The 23,985-nt window shown below is 53.0% G+C and overlaps 1 protein-coding gene across 2 annotated transcripts; it reads left to right on the plus strand.

Annotated features, from left to right (window-relative positions):
• Window positions 1-5,408: 5,408 nt before the first annotated feature.
• LOC102461463 (acyl-coenzyme A amino acid N-acyltransferase 2-like) lies at window positions 5,409-18,525 on the plus strand. 2 transcript variants are annotated; one of them, XM_075928392.2, is made up of 4 exons: window positions 5,409-5,588; window positions 13,176-13,302; window positions 15,404-15,606; window positions 16,100-18,525. In XM_075928392.2, the coding sequence occupies exons 1-4, from the start codon at window positions 5,433-5,435 to the stop codon at window positions 16,688-16,690; spliced, it is 1,077 nt and encodes a 358-aa protein (XP_075784507.1). In that variant the 5' UTR covers window positions 5,409-5,432; the 3' UTR covers window positions 16,691-18,525. The 2 variants fall into 2 exon arrangements, with proteins under 2 accessions (XP_075784507.1, XP_006116714.2); XM_006116652.5 differs by having other exon boundaries at window positions 5,457-5,588; window positions 12,824-13,302.
• The last annotated feature ends 5,460 nt before the right edge of the window (window positions 18,526-23,985 follow it).

The raw sequence follows: 23,985 nt of genomic DNA on the forward strand, positions 1-23,985 counted from the left end.
ACACTACACCACACTGGGTTAATACACATTTGGGTGAGTCAGTGAGAATCTCACATCCCAGTGCAGGGGGACACCAGTTACAGAACAGACAGCACCCCCACTACGCCACAAAGGACTATCAAAAGAATCAAGTATTTAGTTCAATATGGATGGGACCATTACGAATGGTGAACAAGGCCAGGCCTACAGTATAGCAACTTGATACTTGTCAAAGACAGGGGTTTTTTTTTTCCAGAAAAACCCTCTGTAGTGTAGACATACCCCAAGTGAATGAGCTTTTGACTGTGTGATTCGGTCCTATGATGGTGTCACCAGGGTAGATGTGTGGACAGAATTGGCAACGGGGTTTGTTGCAGGGATTGGTTCCTAAATTAGTGTGTCTGTTGTGGGGTGTGAAGTTGGTGGTGAGTTGGGGGGTTGTGTGTAAGTGAGAACTGGCCTGTGAGAGTGAGGAAATCATCATCTATGATAGGTTGTAGATCCCTGATGATGTGTAGGAGAGCATTTAGCTGGGGGCTGCATAGAGTGGTCAGAGGTGTACTGTTGCTTTCTTTCCAGAGTCTGTCCTGTAGCAGGTGACTTCTGCATATCTGCCGGACATTATTTACCTGTAGACAGGAATCCCTGCCGACAATGTAAAAAGAGATCTCTCGACACAACTCTAGTAGGGGCGGGAACAGGTCGTGGCGTGTTAAATAGATTGTTGTAGAAATGTTCGCTAATAAATTAAATGCTTTGTCTAAACCAGTGGTTCCCAGACTTTTCAAGCTTATGGACCCCTCTTCAATCTATTGAAATTTCATGGACCTCCCACCCTGCGAGAGGAAAGGAAAGGAAAGGAAAGGAAAGGAAAGGAAAGGAAAGGAAAGGAAAGGAAAGGAAAGGAAAGGAAAGGAAAGGAAGCCCAATTCTTACTTTTAAAATTTCCACAGACCACCTGCAGTACCGTCACGGACCACATGTTGGAAACCACTGGTCTAAACCCTTAAAATATCTTTAAATGAGAGAAGCACTAACTATCCTCTGATAGCTAGTTGGCTCCCTGGATGGGAGAAGTTACAAGAAGTGGATCACTTAGTAGTATCACAAACCGGGTGCTACTTCAGAGCAATGCAGATACAGTAAAACTCCATTGGTCTGGCATCCAATGCTCCGGCACTCCTGATGGTCTGGCACCATCAGGAACCCGGAAGTGCTCCAGCTGCCGGACAATTGGAGCTGCTCTGCGCCCGGCTTCCCCGATTCAGCTGCTGCTGAAACTGACCAGCAGTTGAAGCGGGGAAGCCGGGGGCAGAGCAGCTGGGGTGCTGCCAGGTTGGTCCCATAACGCTGCCCCTCGGGGCTGCGGGACCAACCTGGCAGCACCCCAGCTGCTCTGCCCCACGCATCCCCAAGTCAGCTGCTGCTGAAACTGACCAGCGGCTGATTCTGGTCAGCCGCTGGTCAGTTTCAGCAGCGGCTGAATCAAGGATGCCTGGGGCAGAGCAGCTGGGGTGCTGCAGGGTTGGTCCCATAGCGCCCACTCCTCGGCACTGCGGGACCAACTCAGCAGCACCCCAGCTGCTCTGTCCCAGGCGATCCCAAGAGCAGCTGGGGTGCTGCCGGGTTGATCTTGCAACGCCGAGGGGCGGCGCTACCGGATCAACCAGCAGCGGCAGAATCGAGGACGCCTAGGGCAGAGCTGGAGTATCGGAAGGGAGAGCTATGAGGCGTCTGGGGTGGCACCCCCCCCACCCCAAACCTCTCATATCCCCCCCTTCCGATAGTCTGGCATATCTGATAATCCGGCACCCCCTGGGTCCTAAAGGTGCCGGATTATCTGAAGTTTACTGTATATAGAAAGAATAACCTAATACCCTGCTGTCCTTCAATAAGGAAACTCTGACCTACTAATGAGCCCTAAGTACTGGGGCAAAGGGGGCCCTGTGATAATGAACCACAGCTTTATTGCCTTCCTATCAGGCTCAGCTCCCAAGGGGATCGGTACAGTGTAAAGTACTTGGATGGATAGAGAGATTAGATAGCAAAGCGCTGGGTCATAAATACTTCACGCCTGGGGCAGTATTCACCTCACAGGAGGGAGGGGGGGAATGGTCTGGCAGGCTCTGAAGTAACCAGATCCTTCCACCGTTAGAGACTTGAATGTCTCTGGGAGCTGGCTGGCAGCACAGCACAAGTGAGATTGCCCCCAGCCTGCCCTCTTTGAGGTGGGATCAGGAAGTTAGGTGGAGCAAGGGGCTTTTGCCAGTTCCATGAGGCACCTGGCTGCAATTGTAAGCACCTAATGCCTTGGCAAATGTGGTGCCTACTTTGTTTTTTTTGTGGGAATGAAGTGCCACAGCACACTGGGGGTACGTCTAAACTACATGGCTCCGTCGATGGAGCCATGTAGATTTGTTTTTTTGGCAAAGGCAAATGAAGCTGCGATTTAAATGATCGCGGCTTCATTTAAATTTACATGGCTGCCGCGCTGAACCGACAAACAGCTGATCAGCTGTTTGTCTGCTCAGCGTGCTAGTCTGGACGCTCCCCTGCCGACATCAAAGCCCTTTGTCAGCAGCCCCGGTAAACCTCATCCCATGAGGAATAACGGGGCTGCCGACAAAGCGCTTTGATGTCGGCAGGGGAGCATCCAGACTAGTGCGCTGAGCGGACAAACAGCTGATCAGCTGTTTGTCGGCTCAGTGCGGCAGCCATGTAAATTTAAATGAAGCCGCGATCATTTAAATCGCGGCTTCATTTGCCTTTGCCTATCTGTCTAATCTACATGGCTCCATCGATGGAGCCATGTAGTCTAGACACAGCCTGGGTGTTGAATAAGCCCCAAGTGGGAGACAGAGCTGATGTCCTGAAGAGCTGATGCTCTAAAGAGGCAGAGGAAGGATGAGGCAGGAGTGAGAGGGGTCGCTGGATCAGGAACGAAAACCATGGGTCAGAGGCGTAGCGAGGGTGTTCTACGCCTGGGGGCAAAGGAAAAATTTCTTGCACAGCTGAGCCTGACCCTAGGAGGAGGAGGGGAAGGGAACTTGTACCGCATCTTCCCCCGCCCCCTCCAGTTTGGAGCTGGGCTCCCGCATGTACTAACCCGCCGGCGGAGATGGAGGAGGGTCGGGCTAGGAGCAGAGAGGCAAGCGGAGTAGAAGCAGGTGAGCTGAGGGATGACAGGGGGAGCAGAATGGGATTAAATTGGCACCTCCCTAGCATGGTGCCCAGGGGCAATTGACCCCTCCGGCCCCTTCACTATGCCACTGCTCCCCCCTCCTGAAGATCTATAATCTTATGCATGTGCAAGATCTGTGAAAGCCATCCCATGCATCTGCAGTTCGTGTCTGTGATGCCTGCTTCTGGGGGGTATCTCAATGCCGCCACATTCACTTCCAAAGAGGGGGCTTCCCAAAGCAGGCCCTTGCTGCTGACCCCCAAGGCATCCACAGGTCCAGTCCCCTTTCAATGGGCCCTCTTCCCAGGGCTCATTGGTCTTGGATCTGGCTTCCCTCCCCTAGCCAATCCTTGCAACTGCCCAGAGGTGCTCGCCTTCCGCCTTATCCATTCCCACCTCATTCACCCCACAGGGACAGTCTCTGCCTCACTTGTCCTAGGGACTGTTCTACCAAGATGTAATACAAAGGTTCCATGTAAAAGGACTCGCTACAAAGCTAAAAACTTCAATGAGAGAACAATTAATACAGAGACGTGTCTACATCTGCTGCAGGGAGACACCTCTGCCTGCCTCCACCCCTCTCCCCCAGAGTCTACAGCCCCATTGCAAATCAGGGGAGGGGAAGGAAAGGGACTGAGGCCCATTCAACCGGGCGCCATTCCCCTGTCCATTGCTGGTGCTGCGGTGTTTCAGGCATGCTGAAATGCAGTCACCTCTGGGGTGGGCTGAACAGCTGTTTAACACCTGCACAAGGGGCTGGGGGCAGTACGGGCTGCCTTCCTGCAGATCCCCCGTCAAAACCACTGTGCCCTCCTGGCTTAGGAAAAGAATAAACAGGAGGATGGGAATCATCTCCTCATCATCTCCAGCCTGATCCTGGCCTGCATATTTATTCCTGCCTCTGGAAATTTCCACTACATGCATCTGACGAAGTGGGTCTTTGCCCACGAAAGCTTATGCTCCTACACTTCAGTTAGTCTATAAGGTGCCACAGGACTCCTTGTCGCTTTTGAGGATGGGAAATTAACCCACCCTGTCTCACGTCCCCTAGGCATGGCATGACCCATCCACATTAGGCTCCAGCTGGAGTATTGTGTCCAGTTCTGGGGGCCACATTTCAGGAAACGTGTGGAGAAACTGGAGAAAGTCCAGAGAAGAGCAACACAAATGATGAAAGGTTTACAGAACATGACCTATGAGGCAAGGCTGAAGGAATTGGCCTTCTTTAGCTTGGAAAAGAGAAGACTGAAAAGGGACATGAGAGCAGCTTTCAAGTATCTGAAAGAGTGTCATAAGGAGGAGGAAGAAAAATTGTTCTCCTTGGCCTCTGAGGTTAGGATGAGAAGCAATGGGCTTAAACTGCAGCAAGGGAGGTTTTAGTTGGACATTAGGAAAAACGTCATGCCTGTCAGGGGGGTTAATCCCTGGAATAAATTGCCCAGGGAGATTGCGGAATCTCCATCACCGGAGATATTTAAGAGCAAGGGGCAGTCCCTGGCTGCAATTGTAAGCACCTAAACCCTTGGCAAATGTGGTGCCTACGTTGTCTTTGTTTGTGGGATTGAAATGCCGCAGCATGCTGGGTGTTGAATAGGCCCCCAGTGGGAGACAGAGCCTGTCCTGAAGAGCTGATGAGCTAAAGAGGCGGAGGAAGGATGAAACACGAGTGAGAGAGGGTCACTGGTTAGGGTTAGGGTCACTGGATCAGAAAACCATGGCTGCTTGGATCAGAAAACTGATCAGAAAACCATGGCCCGGATGGGGCCCAACCCTGGAACAGCAGCGGCTGTGGGACAGAACTGAGCGGCATTGGCAGAGCTGTGTGTGAGGAGAGCCCAGGGTTGGAATAGCAGGGACTGAGAGGCCTTCGCAGAGCGGAGGGGGAGTGGGATTCGGGTGTGGGGGTAACCCCATGCTAAAATGGCAGGTAGCTGTGGGTTGGGATTGAGGGGCCCTGGCAGTGCTGAGTGTGAGCAGTCCAGGCCTGGGACAGCAGCGGAAACTGTGATTTGAGGGGCAGTTGCAGGCGAGGAGACCGGGCTGAGGTGTGGCTTGGGATTAACAGGCATTGGCAGCGCCGTGAGGAACACAGGACGGGGATAGGAGAGAGGCAAGTCTGAGGTTCATTGGCCCCTCAGTCAAATGGAGTCAGAGGCATCTCTCCAGCTTTGATTGTGGCTCTGGGTTAATGATTCTCTCAGCTATTGAGCGCAAAGGGCATCCCACAGGGCTGGGGGGATATAAAGTCAGAACATGAGGTGTCTGGAGTCAGATGAAGAACAAGGGCCGGATCTCACGCACCCTTCTCTTCGCTGCACCTCTTGTTCCATTGCAGACTCTCCGGGGGGATCCTGAAACAGCTTCATCTTGGTGGGAGTCCTGGCAATTTCCAGCACTCAAGGAGCTCACCTTCATTCACTCCCGTCTGGTAAAAAAAGACCTTGATTTTCCTCATGGGCTCAGGGAACAGTCCCCCCTGGGGCTAGCCGGGCCCCTCACAGCGGTATCTAAGCTGTCTGGTGGCTGGAGTTCTCAAGTTGTGAGGAGCCTCCATTTCCCCTGAGGCCTGTTGTGCTGGGAAGGGAACAGGTTGAATGTGGGTGGGATTGTGGGCCTTCCACAGCAGATTTCCTTCCCTTCTCCGGCAGAGATGCTGGGACAGTGTGTCCAGTAGGGGTGCTGAGACCAAACGTTACACCCTGTGTATAACGACAACCACACCGAGCCAGCGGGGGCGGCAGTGACCCGGGTTCCAGTGCCTGAGAGAGAGCTGTCAACAGTGAGAGATTATAGGGGGTGACATGCTGGCTGAGCACATGGAAGTGTGTCTCCTCCCAGAGGCGGCAGCCCTGACTCTTTAGTGACACTCTGTGAAGTTGGTCCTTTGCGGGTGTGTGGGGTTTTGGTATTGATGGTGGCAGGTTTGATCCCTGCTGATGGTTGAATATGTAGCAGCAGGGGTTGGACTAGATACACGTGGAGTTGCCGTGTCAGTGACCGTATGGGCCCTGGTGAACAACCGGTTCAATCCAGATATCCTGGTTCTGTCACTTAGAGCCAGAACACACCTGCAGCTGGGCACACTAGGCACCTGCATTTCTGCAGTAGAGATTTATTAGAGGCCTCTGTCTTTCCCCAGCTCATGAATCACGCTGAGCCTGAGGCACCTGGGCTTCTAGAGGGAGGCAGTAGCATGCATGTTAAAAGGCAGAAACAGAGGTGCCTAATAAATCTCTACTGCAGAAATGCAGGTGCCTAGTGAGTTTAGGCTTCTAATCTAGAGGGTTATATGGGCGGATGACCATCTGTCTCTATGTGGCCGAGAGATTCCCTTATTTAAGCTCTGTCCTGGCTGTCCCAACTTAATTGGTAACAGGAAGCCTTGACTGGTTGGGAAGAGCAAATGAGGTGAGGCCTCCTTTTGTCAAAACTGTGCAGTGCAGAAGCCAAGTGGGAGAGAGGGTGATGACCCCATACAGGGTGGGGGCAGGACTGGGTCGAGCACCAATGCCAACCCAACTTTTGAGAAATATGGTCCCCTACCTAACCTGTGTGCTGCTGCTCACCAAACTCTGCCTGTCCTTGCAAGCGGAGGGGGCTTGGACGAGCAACAGGGGCTCAGGTGCGTGGCTGGAGCCTCTCCATGCACTGTCCTGTTTTCCTGTTGGGAAATGTGGCCATCCTAAGCATCTATGACTTGGGCCCCTAAGTCTCTTGGGGTATGTCTACACTACAGCACTAATTCAAACTAACTTAATTCAAATTAGTGCATCTAGACCTAAAAACTAATTCAAATTAGCATTTTGCTAATTCGAACTAGCATGTCCACATTGAGTGGACCCTGAACCAAAGTTAAGGCTGGCCGGAAGCAGTGGCAGCAGGGCATCAGGTTAGGACTTAGAGTGTGGAACTGCTGCCTGCTTATAGGGACCTGATCCCCACCCCAGACAGACAGTTCTCAGGGTTCCCCGCTTGCTTGTCTACCTCAATGAGGGACAGCAAAGCAGTCCTGACTTGGAGTGCCCTGAGTGCCCTCACTTGGCACGTCACAGCACTCGGCCATCAGCCCAGCTGCACTTGCCACAGGCTGCCATCCGGGGGGGTCAATCGGGGAGCTGTCAGGATCCAGGAGGCCCTGCAGGAGAGCTTCCACCCCGAGGAGCCCGCAGAGCCACCCCAGTCCTCCCCATCAGGGGCTTGTGCCCTATTCCTCCCTCACCTCCTTCCACTTTCCCCTCCCTAGCCCCCCTTCCTGATGTAAAAAATAAAGGACACGTGTGTTCAAAAATAGAAACTCTCTTTATTTAACAAAACTGGCCGGAGGGCCGGGGGGGGGGAGAATTAACCTCTGGGGAGACTGAGAAAAGGAGGTGGGAGAGGGGAAGAGAGAGGGTGGAAGAGGGGAGGGGGAAACCTGGGAGGAGGGAGCTGGAAGGGGGAAGCCAGGGGAAGAAGGAGGAGGGGAAGTATAAAACTATGGTACGCCATATCTTCAGTACTGTGTACAGATGTGGTCTCCTCACCTCAAAAAAGATATTTTGGCCTTCGAAGGGTTCAGAAAAGGGCAACTAAAATGACCAGGGGTTTGGAACAGGTCCCATATGAAGAGAGGCTAAAGAGACTGGGACTTTTCAGCTTAGAAAAGAGGAGACTGAGGGGGGATATGATAGAGGTCTATAAAATCATGAGTAGTGTGGAGAGGGTGAATAAAGAAAAGTTCTTCATTAGTTCCCATAATACAAGGACTAGAGGACACCAAATGAAATGAATGGACAGCAGGTTTAAAACTAATAAGCAAAAGTTCTTCACACAGCACATAGTCAACCCGTGGAACTCCTTGCCACAGGAGGCTGTGAAGGCTAGAACTAGAACAGAGTTTAAAGAGAAGTTAGATAAATTCATGGAGATTGGGTCCATGGAATGCTATTAGCCAGGGGGTAGGAATGGTGTCCCTCGCCTCTGTTTGTGGGAGGCTGGAGATGGATGGCACGAGACAAATGGCTTGGTCATTGTCTTTGGTCCATCCCCTCCGGGATACCTGGTGTTGGCCGTTGTCGGCAGACAGGCTACTGGGCTAGATGGACCTTTGGTCTGACCCAGTATGGCCGTTCTTATGTTCTAAGCTCAGGGCTCAGGGTCAGGGGCCTCATTGGACCAACTTGATTTTCATGCAGACCTGCTCCTGGGTTCGCATGTGGCCTTTGATGGCCAGGCTGGCAGCTATCCTGCTCTAGATGGCTGCATTCCTGTGCCTAGTGCGGAGGTCATGGACGTTGCAGGCCTCCCCCCAAACCTCAATGAGGTCCATGATCTCTGCACTAGACCAGGCGGGCACCCACCTCTTGCGGCCCCGGGCAGACTCCTGGGAGCTGCCAGCCTGGTCCTGGGAAGAGGAGGAGGGCTGGATGGCAGCGGGTGGCTGGCTCATGCCGTGCCAGGTGCAGGGTCTGCTTGCTGGGTGCTGGCAGGCTTGCAACTGGCACAGGCATTGTAGCCAGACCGTGCCCCTTTAAGGGCTCCGGGGCTGGGAGGGGGGCAGAAAAGTTCCCCTGGTTTGTCCCAGAGGGGCCACCAGGGCAACCTGGGAAGGGCTAGCCTCCCACTAGTTCGAATTAAGTGGCTACACAGCCCTTAATTCAAACTAGGCGTTAGTCCTCATGGAATGAGGTTTAGCTAGTTCAAATTAAGTGCTCGGCTAGTTCGAATTAAATTCGAGCTAGTGGTTTGCATGTATAGCCGCTATTAAAGTTAATTCGAACTAACGGCTGTTAGTTCGAATTAACTTTGTAGTGTAGACATACCCTTGGGGACTCCTGCACCTAACCTTGCTGTGCCTCAGTTTCTCCATCTGTCCAATGGAAGCATTTAAAGACTGGGACAGAACTGCGGGCATTGGCAGAGGGGATGAGTTCAGGTGCTACGGTAATGGAGGCCATGTAAGTACCTAAGCTAGATCCCCCTGTGGCAGGGCTACACGCTGTTCCAAGTTAGCTCAGTGCCCTTGGATTTCTTAGAAGCCAGTGGGGTTTTCAGGGTTGAACTGAGCTCTCCAGGCCCCGTACCAGCCATGATTTCAGCCTGGACCAGTGGTGCAGGGAAGGGGCAGGACTGGATCAGAGCCAAGGGGATCCAGGTAACCCAAAGGAGGCCAGCACCTGATGCGTCAGAGGAAGGTAACCCCCATCCTGCCACTAGTAGCAGTAGGCGTCAGTGGTAGCTCTTATCCAGCTCTTTCCATCAGCAGATCTCAGAGCACGTCACGAAGGCGGGCCGGGACTGAGAGGGAGTTTAAGCCACGAGGCAAGGGGGTTGAATATTTCTGCAACTCGGCACAGGAAGGGCAGTCCCTTGTAACTCGGGATCCCCTAGCCACAAGGGGGAACAGCCCCACTCTGCCCTCACGCATCGGAAGGGAGGGGAGACCGCACTCTGCAGGGTCACAGGGTGTGGGCTGCGCTCTGCAGAGCTGTCTGGCCTCTGGAATTGGGGGAAGCTCAGGATGTCCCCAGGGATTGGGAATGGGAGCTAGTGCCCGAGGGAAGCCTCAGGTGCAGGGGAAAGGGAGGTCTCACGACTGGAGGAAGGCAGGGGCTCCAAGATGTCCTGGGGCTAGGGGAGACATGGGGAGCCCCATAGAAGATGTAGGGGTGCTGAAGAGATGAGCTGGGGCACCAAGGTGCCCTGGAATTGTGGGAGAGTCAGGAGGCGCTGAGCAGCCCAGGACTGGCGGGACAAGGGTAGGTGTTATGGGGCCTGGGGCCGGAGGAGGCGCTGAAGGGGCCTGGCTGGGGCTGGGGGGAGAGGCAAAGGCGTCAAGGGGTCCAAAGGAGGAGGCGAGGGTGCTGAAGGCACAGCTGAGGCGACAGGGAGCCCTGTTTTTAGATTCCCAAGAGCTGACCTGAGTGGTCGGGTGTGGGACTCAAAGCTAAGGTACCTGCCTTGGGAAGTCAGGCCCTGTGTGTTTGAGGGGCAGGGGGTGCCTGCCATCGGGTACAGCAGGTCAGAGAGCTTAGGGCCATGGAAGGAGGGCGCTGGCTCTAATCACCCATCTGCCAGCATCACTGGAGGAGGTTCTGGTCTTGCTGTCTGTTGCCCCCAAGCCCAGAGACTCCATTTTCACTGCCTTCAGGAGGCTGAGGTACCAGCGGGCCAGGGCCGGCACTAGGCACCAGCAAATCAAGCATGTGCTTGGGGCAGCACATTTCCAGGGGCGGCATTTCCAGGTAAGCAGCTGCCCCCGGCAATACCTGGCCCCACCCTGCCAATTTGAAAGAGCTGCGGGAGATGCCACTACTCGCTGCGCAGCGCTGGTACCATGTGCGCCCGGAGCCTGCTGGCCGCCCTCTGCCTCCTGCTGCTGCCCCGCTCCCCCGCCTACTTTGGGTTAGCCCTACCCATGGGGGGCCTGGGCAGGTTCGTGGGGGGATGGCCCTGGTGCATGAAGCCCAGTCTCCCCTGCGGCCAGAACCATGGCGGCTGCAGGGGGTTCGGGCACCCGCCGGGGTCTCTCTGCCCTGGGCACGTCCACGCAGACCTTGCTGGACAAGGCCCTGCAGGCGCTGGAGAAGCTGCAGGTACTGGTGGAGCAGCCGGGCTTGGGGCTGAGGACTCAGCAGGACCGGCTCTGGCGGTAACTTGCTGCTTCGTGTGAGGCCAGGAAGCGAGTGCGGTGAGAACGGCCTGGCCCAGCTGCCTATGGACCAGCCCACAAAGCCCGCGGCTCGCCTTCCCCGCACCAGCTCCACGGCTGTGCGCCCCACAGGTCCCGCTCCCCCTCCCCCTCGGCACTGCTGCGGGACAGGGTGCTGGGGGAGATTTCCCTGAAGCAGGTCAGCAGTCTGTCCAGGGGGGAGCTGTCTGCAGGTTCAATAATACAACCCCCCGTCCAGCATCAGGATGGGGCATGTCATGGGCCCCCGGGGGATTTCAGGAGCTGGCAACATCCACTCGGCCCAAACATTTTTAGGTTAAAAAGAGGGCGATTAAGATGAATTGAAAAGGGTCAAATCTTCATGGCTCTTTCTCACTCTGCCCGGCCCCTTTCTTTCCCAGAAGCACGTGTGGGAGTCACAGGTAGCGTCCGCCCCCCCCCCCGCCCAGATCCGTGGTCCGCCCATCCCCACCCAACGACACAGCCCCATCCACTTCCCACTGAGTTTACACCTGATCACCTAGCCCTTTCTCGGCTTCTTGTCTTCCCTGCCGCGCACACTCTCCAGGACCCCGGCACCCGTCTCGCCTTTCCCAGGACCTGGCTCTGCCCCTGCCTGCCCCAGCTCCTGCCCCTCAGCACCTGCTGCTGATCCAGGGCCAGCCCGGGCCCAGCCTAAGCCACCTCTGGGAGGCCGGCTACTTCCCCATCTTCATCAGCAACCTCCAGTGCAAAGCCAAGCAGGCCCCCAAGCTCTTCACGGGAGACCCCGAGGGAATTTGTCAGGAGGGGTCGGCCCCAGGTACTGGCACCCGGACAGTGGGGGCGGGACGAGGCAGGGATGCCCAGGGCTGTGGGTTGGGGGTGAGAGGCACTGGCAGGGCTGTGGGTCAGGAGTGAGGGGCACTGGTAGGGCTAGCCTGGGCTGGGCTGTGGGTTGGGAATGAGGGGCACTGGCAGCTGGGGGGAGACCAGGGCTGGGCTGGCTGTGGGTCAGGGAGTGAGAGGCACCAGCAGCTTGGGGGGGGGGGGGGCAGGGCTGGGCTGGCTGTGGGGGCTGTGGGTCAGGAGTGAGGGGCACTGGCAGCTAGGGGGAGGCAGGGTTGGGCTAGCTGTGGGAGCTGTGGGTCGGGAGTGAGGGGTGCTCGTCCATAGGGAGGGACTGGACAGAGCCAAGCCGCTGTTAGAGGGATAGTTGGAGGGTTTCGGGGAGGGGGTGCCCCTGCCCTGGTCTGGTCATTTCTGAGCAGAGCCCAGCCCCCTGCGCCTAACCAGCACCGAGCCCCAGTGCCCGGCTAGGCCGTGCCTGGGGAAGCAGCAGCCGGGGGTCTGAGTCTTGTCTCCCTGCTCCGTGTGGCTGGTGGGGGCTGGAAGAGAATTTGTGCGGGACGGGCAGGGAAAAGGCTGTTGTGAGCACAGTTTCTCAAAACTGAAATTACTAAAAAATTATTTGAGGTCCACCATGTCTCAAAATCATTTATCAGGACTCGCATTCATTTCAATTGAAAGAACCATTGCAAAAAATTTAGATTTTAATGAATTATTAAAAGGCTACGCAAGTATAAAACCCAGAAAAAATTCAGTTTGTATAAATTCTTTTAATTTATGAGAAACTGGGCGCACCGGAAGAGACTAACGTTTTTCATTACAGTGTATAGTTGAACCCAAATTGTTTGTAACTGATTTTGTTAAAATAAAACGAGTACACTAGTAGGAAATTGTTTTATTTCACTAACTACACATTTTCTGTTTTCATTTTCTTTTTAATTTTGAAGTAAAAACAAAACTAAAAAAACCCCACCATTGCAAAGTGCAAACGTGCAAAAGCCAACAAAAAATGGCGCGGTGGAGAGGGGGGGATTTTTTGCTTGGGGCAGCAAAAAACCTAGAGCCGGCCCAGCAGGGGGCTGAGGAGGGACAGTTTGTGCTGCTCCCCTCCAATATTTCCAGGCTTCTCCCATTGACCACAGCTCCCCTTCCCCCATTTCCCTTTACTCTGTTCCCCTTCCCAGGTCCCAGCACCCATCAGCCATGATCCAGCTACGGGTCACCCCTGAGATATCGCTGGCTGACAGGCCGGTGAAGATCCACGTCTCGGGCCTAGCGCCTGCCCAGCTGGTGACCCTGCAGTCGTCGCTGACGGATGAGAGGGGGGTGCACTTCGAGGCCCGAGCCTTCTACCGGGCAGATGAGGCTGGGGAGGTGGACTTGGAGCAGGCAGCTGCCACGGGGGGCGACTACGTCGGCGTTTGGCCCATGGGCCTCTTCTGGTTCCTCAAGCCGGAGAAGCTGTTCTACAGGCTGATGAAACGGGACGTGAGTTGCCCCTTTCGCTTCCAGCTCAACCTCTTTGATTCCTTCCAGCTCCAGCCCTCAGACAAGATCCCGCCACTGGCCACGTGCATTGTGGAAAGGTGGTATGTGCGCCCTGGAGTGGAGCGTGTCCCGATCAAGGAGGGCCGGGTCCGAGGGGCCCTATTCCTGCCTCCTGGTGAGGAAACTGGCTCTTCACATCCCTGGCTCCTGCATCCCTTATCCTTGTTCTACTCCCTTCCCAGCCCTGCCTGGCAGCCCCTTCCTCCCGCCCTCTGGTGTTTGTCTTCCCTCTTTGCCATACACTAGCTCCTCTTGCACCGCTACCCCAGCCTCCCCATGATAGGGCATGACCATCAGGTAAGCCCATTATGGACTCTCTCTCCCTCCCGTGTCCCAGGAGCAGGGAGGCCGACAGAACAGCTGAACGACGGGCAAAGTGTGTGTGGGGGAGCTTCAGACCAGGGAGACGGGGGGAGATGGGACTGGAGCTACCCTTCCTCCACCAGCCCTTTAGCACTGCCAAGAATGCACCACTCAGCTAGCGGTGACTTAGAGTGTGGGGCTCTGGCCGCTGTGGCGGCACCGTCTGGGAGCCCTGGGCCCTTTTGAATCACCGGGCCCTGGGGCAACTGCCCCCTTTGCCCCACCCTGACGACAGGCCTGCCCAGCAATGCCAACAACTCAGTCCCATCGTCACAGTCCAAGCGCCCCCTGGTGGGAGGGTGGATAGGCACAGCTACAGGCTCCTCCCACTCTATGGCGCCACGTAAAAGCCACCCACTGACACACCAACGTGTACATTCAGCATAAAGTCAGACTGATCCCCGGGCTCTTCCTAAACCCCCTGAGTCCCTGCCATAGTGAATACTAAGCCCTTCCTGATCGTGGGGGCAGGTCTCACAGTAACAACCTCTTTGAACCAGGCTGGTTGGTCTCCCAGGCCCTGCATCCAATGGGAGATCTGGTTACTCATTGAACTTGGCCACCTTTGCTGATGAGATTCACTGTGCCCTCATCGCAGCAGGAGGAGTTTGTATTCTCCTTGACCTCAAGCAGCAGGCTCATTTGCTGAAGGCGGTCCACTTAGGGGGAGTATATCATTGCTTTAAGCTGAGCTAGTTCAGCCCCATTACCTTTCACCACCACAAGCTACTGGTCTTCTTGGACCAAAGATTTGGTTTAGATGGAGCTTATGAACACACTTTGTTTTTTATTGGTAAACACTGATTTCCCCAGATATGTACAAATGGATAGAAAATATTTCCGATAATAATCAAATTTGCTGATAAGCAAAGTAAGAATAATGCTGACTGAGAACTTTAGAGTTTGATCAAAGCATCGTTACTTTGCATATTTTGTTGTCATGTTGATTGTTTTTAAAGTTTTAACTTTTTGAATGTCAGCATCTACTCTGCTTAACTAATCATTATCTGACCCTCCCCCATAATTTCCCTCAACAGCAAAAATGCTGATAACATTTACAAATGCTTAAAGCCCAAACATTTTGCACAATTGTAAAAATGTAGAACAATGTAAACAGAAAAAATGCTTAAAAGTAAACATTAGTGTTATCTGTTGACATTACAAAAATTGAATTTTGCACCTTCTTGCATATAACTGCATTAAGGCTCATCAAGAACTTAATTCTCTTTTGACAATTCTCAGAGTTAAAACTTCCAAGATAATTGCTCGGCCCTTCAGAAACCATATTGCCAACCCCAGGCATTGAAAAATCACAAGATTGGTTTAGAAACCATGAGATTAAAAAAATAATGAATGTACTTTATACTTAGCCATCTGCTTTTTAAACGTGTATGGGTCATATTTAACATTTCAACACTGGGGGTAAGAAACTTCAGAAAAGAAAGTTGGGATCCTTGGGAGCATGACAGAAAATTCCTGACAATTAGATCTCAGGATAAAATGGTGAGAATTAGCAATAGTCCTGTGGCACTGGCTTCAGTGGATGAACAGCAGGAAGATGGAATTGCTAGCCAGCCCTTTTCCTGAGGCAGTAGCCCGGATTAACAAAGGTATTTAGGGTTCTAGTTGCTGTTAATGCCCAGTTCAGTGGAAGATGTTTTCACAAGTGAAATAGATTCCTGTCCCTGCTACACCTCCTTCAGCTATCTACCTCTCTGCAAATACCTACTGCACATGAGCCCTACCGAGTTTGCCTTGGAAAACAAGCTAGGCCTTTAGCTGTGGGGCTGCCAGAACTATTCGTGCTATGCTTTGCCCTTTTCCTACAATTTCTCTCGCCCCGTTCTCCGCAGGGCCGGGCCCCTTTCCAGGGGTGATCGACATGTTTGGTGGGGCTGGAGGGCTCATTGAATTCCGAGCCAGCCTGCTCGCCAGCCGGGGTTTCGCAGTGCTGGCACTGGCCTTCTTTGGCTACGACGACCTGCCTCGGGTGCTGGTGGAGGTGGACCTGGAGTATTTTGAGGAAGCAGCCAACCTGCTTTTGAAACACCCCAAGGTATGGCCTATGCCCTACTCTTTCACTAGGGTCCCTTCAGAGCCACTTGAGCAGGGGAGCCAAGCTCCAGTCTGGATATCTGATGCAGGTCCTGGCATCATCTATCATCCCTGGGATCCACCCTTCCCTGATATCACAGCGCCCCTTGTTGGAATGATTGAGGCTGAGCAGTGCAGGCTCCTCCCCCTCCCTGGCATCACAGCGCCTCCTATTAAAGGATAGGCTGAGCAGTGCAGGCTCTTCCCACTATCCCAGGGTCACAGTGCTCAGGAGGATAGAGCAGTTCAGTACAGATTCCTCCCCCAGGGTCATAGTGCCCCTTTGGAGGTTGGGCGGGGGGGGGGGGGGGGCATGATTGAGTAGTACAGACAGGTTCTAGCTTCATCTGTGTCACAGCACCCCCTACAGGTTCCCATCCTGTGCTGGCTCCAAACTGCAGATTCCCAAGCTGTCAGCCTGATTGTTCCAATGTGGCTTCTCTTTGGTTTTTCAGGTGAGAGGCCCAGGTCTTGGCGTTATTGGGGTGTCCAAAGGGGCAGAGGTCACGCTGGCCATGGCTAGCTTCTTAGAGCAGGTGGTGGCCGCGGTCTGGATCAATGGCACAGGATTTATGAACGGCACGCCGCTGCGTTACAAGGGGGTCCACATCCCTCAGATACCCTACTGCCCCGAGCGGTTGCTCATCACAGAGATGGGAGCCCTGGACAACCATCACGTCTTCCGGGACCCCCAGGATCCAGCCTACGCAGAGGCTGCCATCCCTGTGGAGAAAGCTCGAGGTGAAGTGCTTTTCGTGGTGGGAGAAGCTGATCGCAATTTTAACAGCAAGCTCTTTGCTGAGATGGCCATTGAGAGGATGAAAAGCCATGGGAAGAAGAACTACACCCTGCTGTCCTACCCCGGTGCTGGACACCTGATCGAGCCACCGGGGTCCCCACTGTGCAGCATCTCACTGATCCGCGGTAGCCCGAAACCTGTACACTGGGGAGGTAAGCCAGAGCCCCACGCAAGAGCCCAGGAGCATTCCTGGCAGGAGATCGTGAAATTTCTCGAGTGCCATCTTGGTCCCACCAGCAACCTGTAACAGCCAAGGAGTGGTGGGCCAGGCAGCCCCACCCTCTCCTCCCACCTGGGGGAGGCTCCTGCCATCCCTCCAGCCTGCTCAACACAATAAATACTGAGAACACAGCAATCATCTGTGGGTGCTTCCAAGGGGAGACTGTGGGGAGAGGGGGGAGGTAGCGCCCACACAAGGAAGCAGGCTGGCCTGCTGCTTAAGGCTTTTCTCTGGGATTCAGGAGACCTGGGCTCAAGTTTCAGCTCTGCCGCCAGCCCTCTGGGTGAGTCGCTGAAACTTTGTAGGCCTCTGTGGCTGGTCAGTAAACTGGGAGTGATGCTTCTGCCTTCTCAATGCATGCAGCAAGCTCTTCAGTGGAAAGAGCAGGTGTGTGTGCATGGGACCCAGCTCAGTGGAGCATGGCTCAGAGCCGAAAGGTGCCACTGGAATGCCGAGTGGTAAAGAGGGCTATGTGGGAGTGGGGGGGCAGAGAGCACCACCTTGAAAGGAGAGTACCGCCTTGCATTTATAGGCAGGGCACTTGGTGGGAGAGAAGTAATCTTAGAGACAAGGAAAATCCCCACATCAGGGCAGCTATGAACAAGAAAGCAGAGTCAGGGAACATGCTGATGGCTCACAACCCACCTCCTCCCAGTGAGGTTCTGCTCTGAACGTAGCCCATGGGATCTGAGGACGCTGAGGAAACTTCAGAGCCCATCAGATCCCAAGCTGGGATAGCTCTGAGCTAGGCTTTAATAAGCACCTTGACACATCACAGACACATTGTTCTCCAGCGAGCAGCCTAAGCTGATCCAGTGTCGGTCCCAGAAAATCTGTGTCACTCCCATCCCATGGCAAACCAAAACCCTAAGCTGGATAATGGAAATAAGCATGGATGAGCTCAACTCCTGCTTTCCTCACGGAAAATTTCCTTTGGGGATTTGCAGGGTGGGAGGGCTCTGACTCTGAATCCAGCTTCTCCAGCCTATTGGGAACTCTCTCTTAGAAGAAGCCTCACCTTCTCCAGTCATCACTCCCAGCCTCATGTCACCCATCTCAACTCTAGATTCCCGTTTGCTCAGCTCATTCCCTGATTTGTGCCTTGCTCAGTGTCTACAACCTCCTCTCCTGCCCCATCACCTTCTAACTCCTCTGGTGCCCTCCCCAGCCAGCTGCCAACCTGCATCTGCTTGCCCACACTGCCAGCGTGCCACCTCTGGTAATGCGCTGGAACCTGTCCACCTGGTTACCCCTGTTGCAGTGTTCTAGAACTCCAGGGGGGTAGCCAGGTTCCAGCCCCTCTTTGTTGCCATAGCTCCCCTTCTTGGAAAATTCCGGAGTCCTTCCATTTCGTTGCCATGGTCACCCCATTACAAGTCAGGGAAGCTCCGAATTGGTTGCCAGCTGCTCTGGCTGCTCCTGCAATGGCTGGAGCAGTTTTTGCCCCAGCTGCATTTGGCGTCCAGGAAGCGGATCAGTGTTCTCCGGTCCTATGTCATCTGCAGAGTGGGCCAACAACAAGGACCTCAGCCTGGCAAGCACTGACCCAGAAGTATTGATTTCAGCGGCACATGCTTATTCTTTTTTTTGGGGGGGGGGGCTCCTGTCCCAAATGGATTGTCCCATTGGCAGCACCTGACACACGCTCTGTGACCCCTGCTGGCTGCCCATCCATTTCCAGCAGGTGTTTAAGATGTTGACTTGAGCTGTAAGACACCCAACCTGCCTCAGCTAATGCAGCAGAGCTGGGAAGCACTATGTTTACTGGCAATATGTGATTTGACCACCAGATGTCCCTGTGTGTGCTGTAAACTTCCGAATGCAGAGCCTGGTCTCCATTTAATAACAACCCCTGGCTCTTGTCCTAGCACGCTTCATTTGTGGTTTCCCAAGCACCTTGCTAAGAGGGATAGGATCATTATCCTCAGCGCGCAGATGGGGAAACAGAGGCACCAGGAGGGGAAAGCCCCGACTGAGAGTTCACATGGGTGGCAGGTATAAGAGGCAGGGGAAGGCAATGCTTTCCCAAACTGCAATCTGGCCCTGCCTCCCCTTCTCCCCCTCCTATGCTCTGGGGAAATCTGGGGATGCCCACTGCCTGACCTCCTTCCCCTCCCCTGAGCTCCAGTTAGGGGGAAGGGGAAGGCTGAGGACCGTGTGTCACCCTCGCCTCCCCCCCTACTCCTGGGCTAGAGGGAAAGCCTGAGGTGGCCCGCTGGGGGAGGGGTTGCCTGCCCTTACAGCGAGGGGGGCGCTTGGTTCCCATGGAACCTCAGGTGGTGGGAATGGGGACTTGTCTCCCTTAACCCTAGGATCACCCACTGCCCATGTGAAATACCTTTGAGGATTTGGGCTAAGGTTCCTTGCCCAGGGTCACTTGCAGGCCAGTGACAGAGGTAGAAATAGCAACACTGGGCCAGTGCTCTATCCACTAGGCCTGGGCAATAAACCCGTCCAACCCCAAAGCAGACCAGAAATACATGGGCGAGATGACCAACGCTTGCTATTACCAGAGAACGGCTGCCTTGCCCTGCAACTCCCCCATCACGGAGACGATTTAATTCATGTCTCTTGCGCCAGGGCCTACGGACCCCAAAGAAAGATTAGGGTTCTAGTGTATTAGGCACTGTACAAACCAGCAACACAGACTGCTCTTGTTTCAGTGGCCTCACAATCTGGGGGGTAGGCTCTGAGTAGAGGGTGAGAGAAGGTTACAGCAGACACACCCATGTGTGGCAAAGGGAGCAGTCACGGGTTTGCTGGCCATGTGCCTGCAAGCCTACATAGCAATTCACCCTGCAATCGCCTCAGCTGGGCCAGGGTGCAGAGCCCTGGGAGCAGCCCTGGCAATACCAACCTGCCAGAGTCCTTGAATCCCAGCAACTCTGGACATCAAACTGTGTGTGAGGCTCTGGGGAGGAGGCGTGGCTATAAGGTACCAGGTAATCATCGTTAGAGCCCCGCACGGATACACAATTTTGTATCTGCAATCTCCTCTGTATCTGCAAAAATGAGCCGCGGATTCGCATGCGGATACCCACGGATATAAAGCAGGTATCTATGGATTTGCAAGGCTCTCCTTATAATGACCTGAGGAGAACAGAAGTTAGCACTATTGCTAAGACACTTGGAGCGGGGGGGGGAGGGGTCTGACCTACTAGATATAACTGTCCCCTCTTTGAGCCCCTCCAATCAGGTCCTCTTTGTTTTAACCCTTGCACTCAGAATACATGAGTACAGCTGTGCTGCCTATCAAGGGCTCCTGGAGATGGCATCCCTGTACTCCCCCCCGCCCCTGTCCCTGTCTGGAATAAATTTTGTTGTGTGCATTGAGGCATGTGCCAATGTGCACCACCAATAGACACACCGCCTACCTGAATCTCTCCTGAGCATCCGCCCAAGCACTCAGCTTACAGGGAACACTGGGGGGGGGGGGTATATAATTTCCCAGGTTTCTGGGTGAGGGCTTGAGACAATGTTACTTACCTGGCCCTTTTTTGCTGCTGACAGCAGCTGGCAAGAGAGTTACATAGCTGAGAACCTGGGTCATTTGTGGAGACAGCTCTGCAGTGTCACAGAGGAGGAAGCAGCAGGGAGTAGATACCCCACCTGGCTCTCAGGGGGTGGCTAAGTAGGGAAGATTGGGGTGCGACCCCTGGTGACCGAGAAGGGGTGAAGGGAAGCGCTGGGAAGTGAGGATCAGGAGTTGTGTTTGGGCTGTGTTGATGGGAAGTCAGCCGTTCCCGAGGAGCTGTCAGTCAGACAGGTGGGGAGGGGCATTTCCATGGACGGAGTGGAGAGGCAGAGAACCAGGGAAGGCTGGGGAGGGAGAAAGATTGATTTGATCCCCCTCAGTCCCAACCTGCAGCCCCCTGCTATTTCAGCCCTGGGTTCCCTTGTGCTCACAGGCAGTCTGCGGATGGCCTTCCACCTTGACCTGCAGCCCTCTGCTATTCCATTCCTGCCCCCCTCCCGAAGCTCTGCTGACACCCCTCAGTGCCAAGATGTAACACCCCCTTTTTCTAGGCAAATACTGGACTCCCCTCTCTAAGCTTTGGTGAGGAATCTCAGCCCTGCACCGCTGTTCTAGTCCTGGGCCTTTCCCAGCTCGAACGAGGATTTCTATTGTATGTTTCCTATAAACACTTATGTTTATGGGGGAAACCCCGAACCGGGGTCATGGGCAGGTCTCACATTATGCTGGGTTCTCTCCTGTCTCACCCATAACACAGGCTTGTGTCAACATCCAAAGATCTTATAAACCAGCCCATTTACGGGAAGCCCAGAGCTTTCTATTATAATGAGCAGACGCACCCAGCAGCCACTGATGGTTTTTAATAGAGGTTTACAATCTCTGGGCTTCCAGTCTGCCTAGTAACAGCTGACGGGTGCCTGAGCCCTTGGCCATGCGCCAAGCCTGGTTTGCAAAGAGAGTTTTGAATGACGCAGGCCAAATTAACACAGTACGTGACTGCGCTAGGTTGGAGTCTCTGAGCTCCGTTCTCCTGTGTTTCCCTTCCCACCATCTAGATGTGCATGAAACTATATTCCAGGCAGTGTTTCTGTGGCACCAAAGGGATCCCCTTGCGTTGTCACAGCAATTTAAACCATGGACTAGTAAGCAGTGGCTTCTTTTTCCCAGCTTTGCAGAGCATTGTAAGGGGGTTTCACGGAGACTGGAGGCAGGGTATAGGGCTATGTTCAGAAACAAGATCACCCTAAGTGTGCTAATCCAGACTGACATGCAGATTTCAAGATTCCCAGAGGTGGGAGTGTAGGGACCTAAGGCCACAGTTTTCCCACATAGGGAGCAATTCCCTTTGACACCAGGGAGAGCTAGACGCACCCTCCAGCATGGAAATGGGGCCTCCCTGGGTTGCTCTGGCCCATTCTTCTGGAAATAAAATGAGCTAATTAACATGGGACTGGCTGCAGGAGGTGGAATGTGGTGGCATGCAGGGTACAGCATATGGACACAGTAATCTAATCAGCTTCTTCTGTCTGTAAAGTCTGATCTATTCCTCACCTTTCATGCCAAGTGAATCAGAAGGCCCTACAAACCCTAGGGTTGCCAGGTATCCGGTTTTGAACCAGACAGTCCAGTATTTGAGCTTTCTGTTCGGGAACCAAATGGAGAAAATATAAATGTCTGTTTTTTTCTAAATAAGATGCAATTTAGATTGTGATGTAATGTCAAGTGTGTCCAGTATTTTTGTTGAAACCATCTGGCAACCCTAACAAACTCTCATCGTCGGCCCAGAAACTGACACCAAAGTGACCCTGAAGTGACACCAAAGTGCTTTTCCAGGCATCACAAAAGTTTATGGTGCTTCTGTGGCACGGTTGATCAGATCAAGAAACAGATCATGTAAGATGGGAAGTTTAGTGGCTTGGGGTCCGTCCTCCTGCTTTACGGGAGCCAGGAACTACAGCGCCCAAAGACCCTGGGTCAGCACAGAGCGAAGAGCCCAGCCACCTTGTTTATCGTCCACAAATGCGTTGGGGATAAGCAGCCACAGCGTGGTAAAGGCAATGTGGCAGAAAGCAATCAATTAAATTAATGCAGATGCCTTGTTTCCTTAAATTAATCTGTTTTCTGATCTTAGTTCCAGTGATTGTGCTTAGTGTTAGTCATTGAGGAGCTGTGTTAGTTCTAAATGAGCATTAAAATAGACAAACAAATTGTTTTTTCAAGGAGATGGATTTCTTTTCTTCTGTTCACAAGCTGGTTTTCAGTTCCTTGTCCCTCTGAGTGGCTTTTCAGATGCCAGTAGCATGATCTGTGCACAGCATGAGGTTTCACAATTGCAAGGGTTCAGATCTCATGTCTGACACTAACCTTTTCCGGGCTGGTGCAGTTCGGGGCCCCAGGTGCTTCTGCTGGTGCACCTCAACCTACTCCTGCTGCTATTCCTGTCTTGCACCCTGTATTAACTCTGCCAAAAGATCTGTCCTCATCTGTTATCAGCCTGGGCCCACTGTGCCACTGCATTTCTGTTTTCAGTTATACACTGTCAGTCTCTGATGTACACTGATTAGTCAAATGGAAACTTTTGGTGGGAAAACTTTTTCTGCTTTTGAAAAAAATCACTGAACCAAAACAAAACAAACAAACAAACAAAAAACCCTTGAAATTGTTGGAAATGTCCCCTTGTGACTTTTTTTGGGGGGGGGGGGACAACAAAAAGTTGCAATTTTATGAAACTGAAATGACTGAAGAAGTGGGTTGTGCCCACAAAAGCCCATGATACCATCTACATGTTTTGTTAGTCTTTAAGGTGCTGCTAGACTATTTGGGTTTTTTTAAGTTTTTCCAGTTACAGACTAATTTGGCTACCCCTCCGAAGCTTCAAAATTTAAAATTATTTATTAATTTTAAATGGACAAAATGGTTTCAAAATGGTAAAAGCAAAACATATTGATTGTAACAAAACATTTTTATGTTTTATCTTCGGATCACAAAACATTTTCAAGACAGGTTGGGGTGGAACCATTTTTTTCAAAATCTTGAAAATGGTCCCAGGATAGGGGAACTATCAGCCAGCTGTAATACTGCTGTCCCCATGGGTTTCCCAGAGTTTTCCTTAGTGCAGCATCTTAGCCATAAAACTATCCTTTCATGGTACATACACCTCTACCTCATTCACCATGTCCTGTTCACTTCAGCTGCATAGAAGGCAAGGGCTCTACCTAAAACAACCCCATCACTACACCACCCTGCTTCCTTCTTCCATCCTGTGCACTGAAAGAGGCTGGGATTCTGTTTAAAAGAAACAGTGCATGATCCTGTAGCAAAAGGCTGCATCATAAAGCACATACACAAGGGAGCAGAGTTTAGTGGTGTGGTTTATTACTCACTCACATCTGAACTGGGTTTTTTTTCAGCAGGACAATAAAAAGTACCTGCTTGACCCCAGGGCTACCCAGCTACCAAATTTCTAGTTCCTGCTCAAACCCCCAAAGGTGCTAGGTCACTTACAAACAATTGGGAAACAGGATTGCAAGTGGAAAAGCCACTTATTGCCTCCACTCCTGTTCTCTAAAATGGCTGGTAAATGTTTCCAATCCAGTTTAGCCCAAGGCAGGAATGACTGGGCCAACCGATAGCAGGGAAGTCGGAATGAAGGCAGTTGGCTTTGGCCATGTTATAGAGCATGCTCAGTACCACCCAGGCAGTAAGTCTGAGGGAGACAGGTGTGCCTGCATGCTCCTGCCCCCGTACGTCCTCTCTGTGAGGCAGGGAGCAATTATAGGAAATTCCTAAAGGGAGGGTTAAAACATTGGCAAAGCTATAAGCTACGGAAGTGCTGGTCAACCTATAG

Source organism: Pelodiscus sinensis, chromosome 5 (genome assembly GCF_052426305.1).
Source record: "Pelodiscus sinensis isolate ZL-2025 chromosome 5, ASM5242630v1, whole genome shotgun sequence".
NCBI classification, from domain to species: Eukaryota; Metazoa; Chordata; order Testudines; family Trionychidae; genus Pelodiscus; species Pelodiscus sinensis.

Coding starts and splice junctions, on each gene's coding strand:
- LOC102461463 (XM_006116652.5), top strand. CDS start 12,843: ATGATCCAGCTACGGGTCACCCCTGAGATATCGCTGGCTGACAGGCCG. Junction 13,303..15,403: donor GGCCCTATTCCTGCCTCCTG/GTGAGGAAACTG, acceptor CGTTCTCCGCAG/GGCCGGGCCCCTTTCCAGGG. Junction 15,607..16,099: donor TGCTTTTGAAACACCCCAAG/GTATGGCCTATG, acceptor TTGGTTTTTCAG/GTGAGAGGCCCAGGTCTTGG.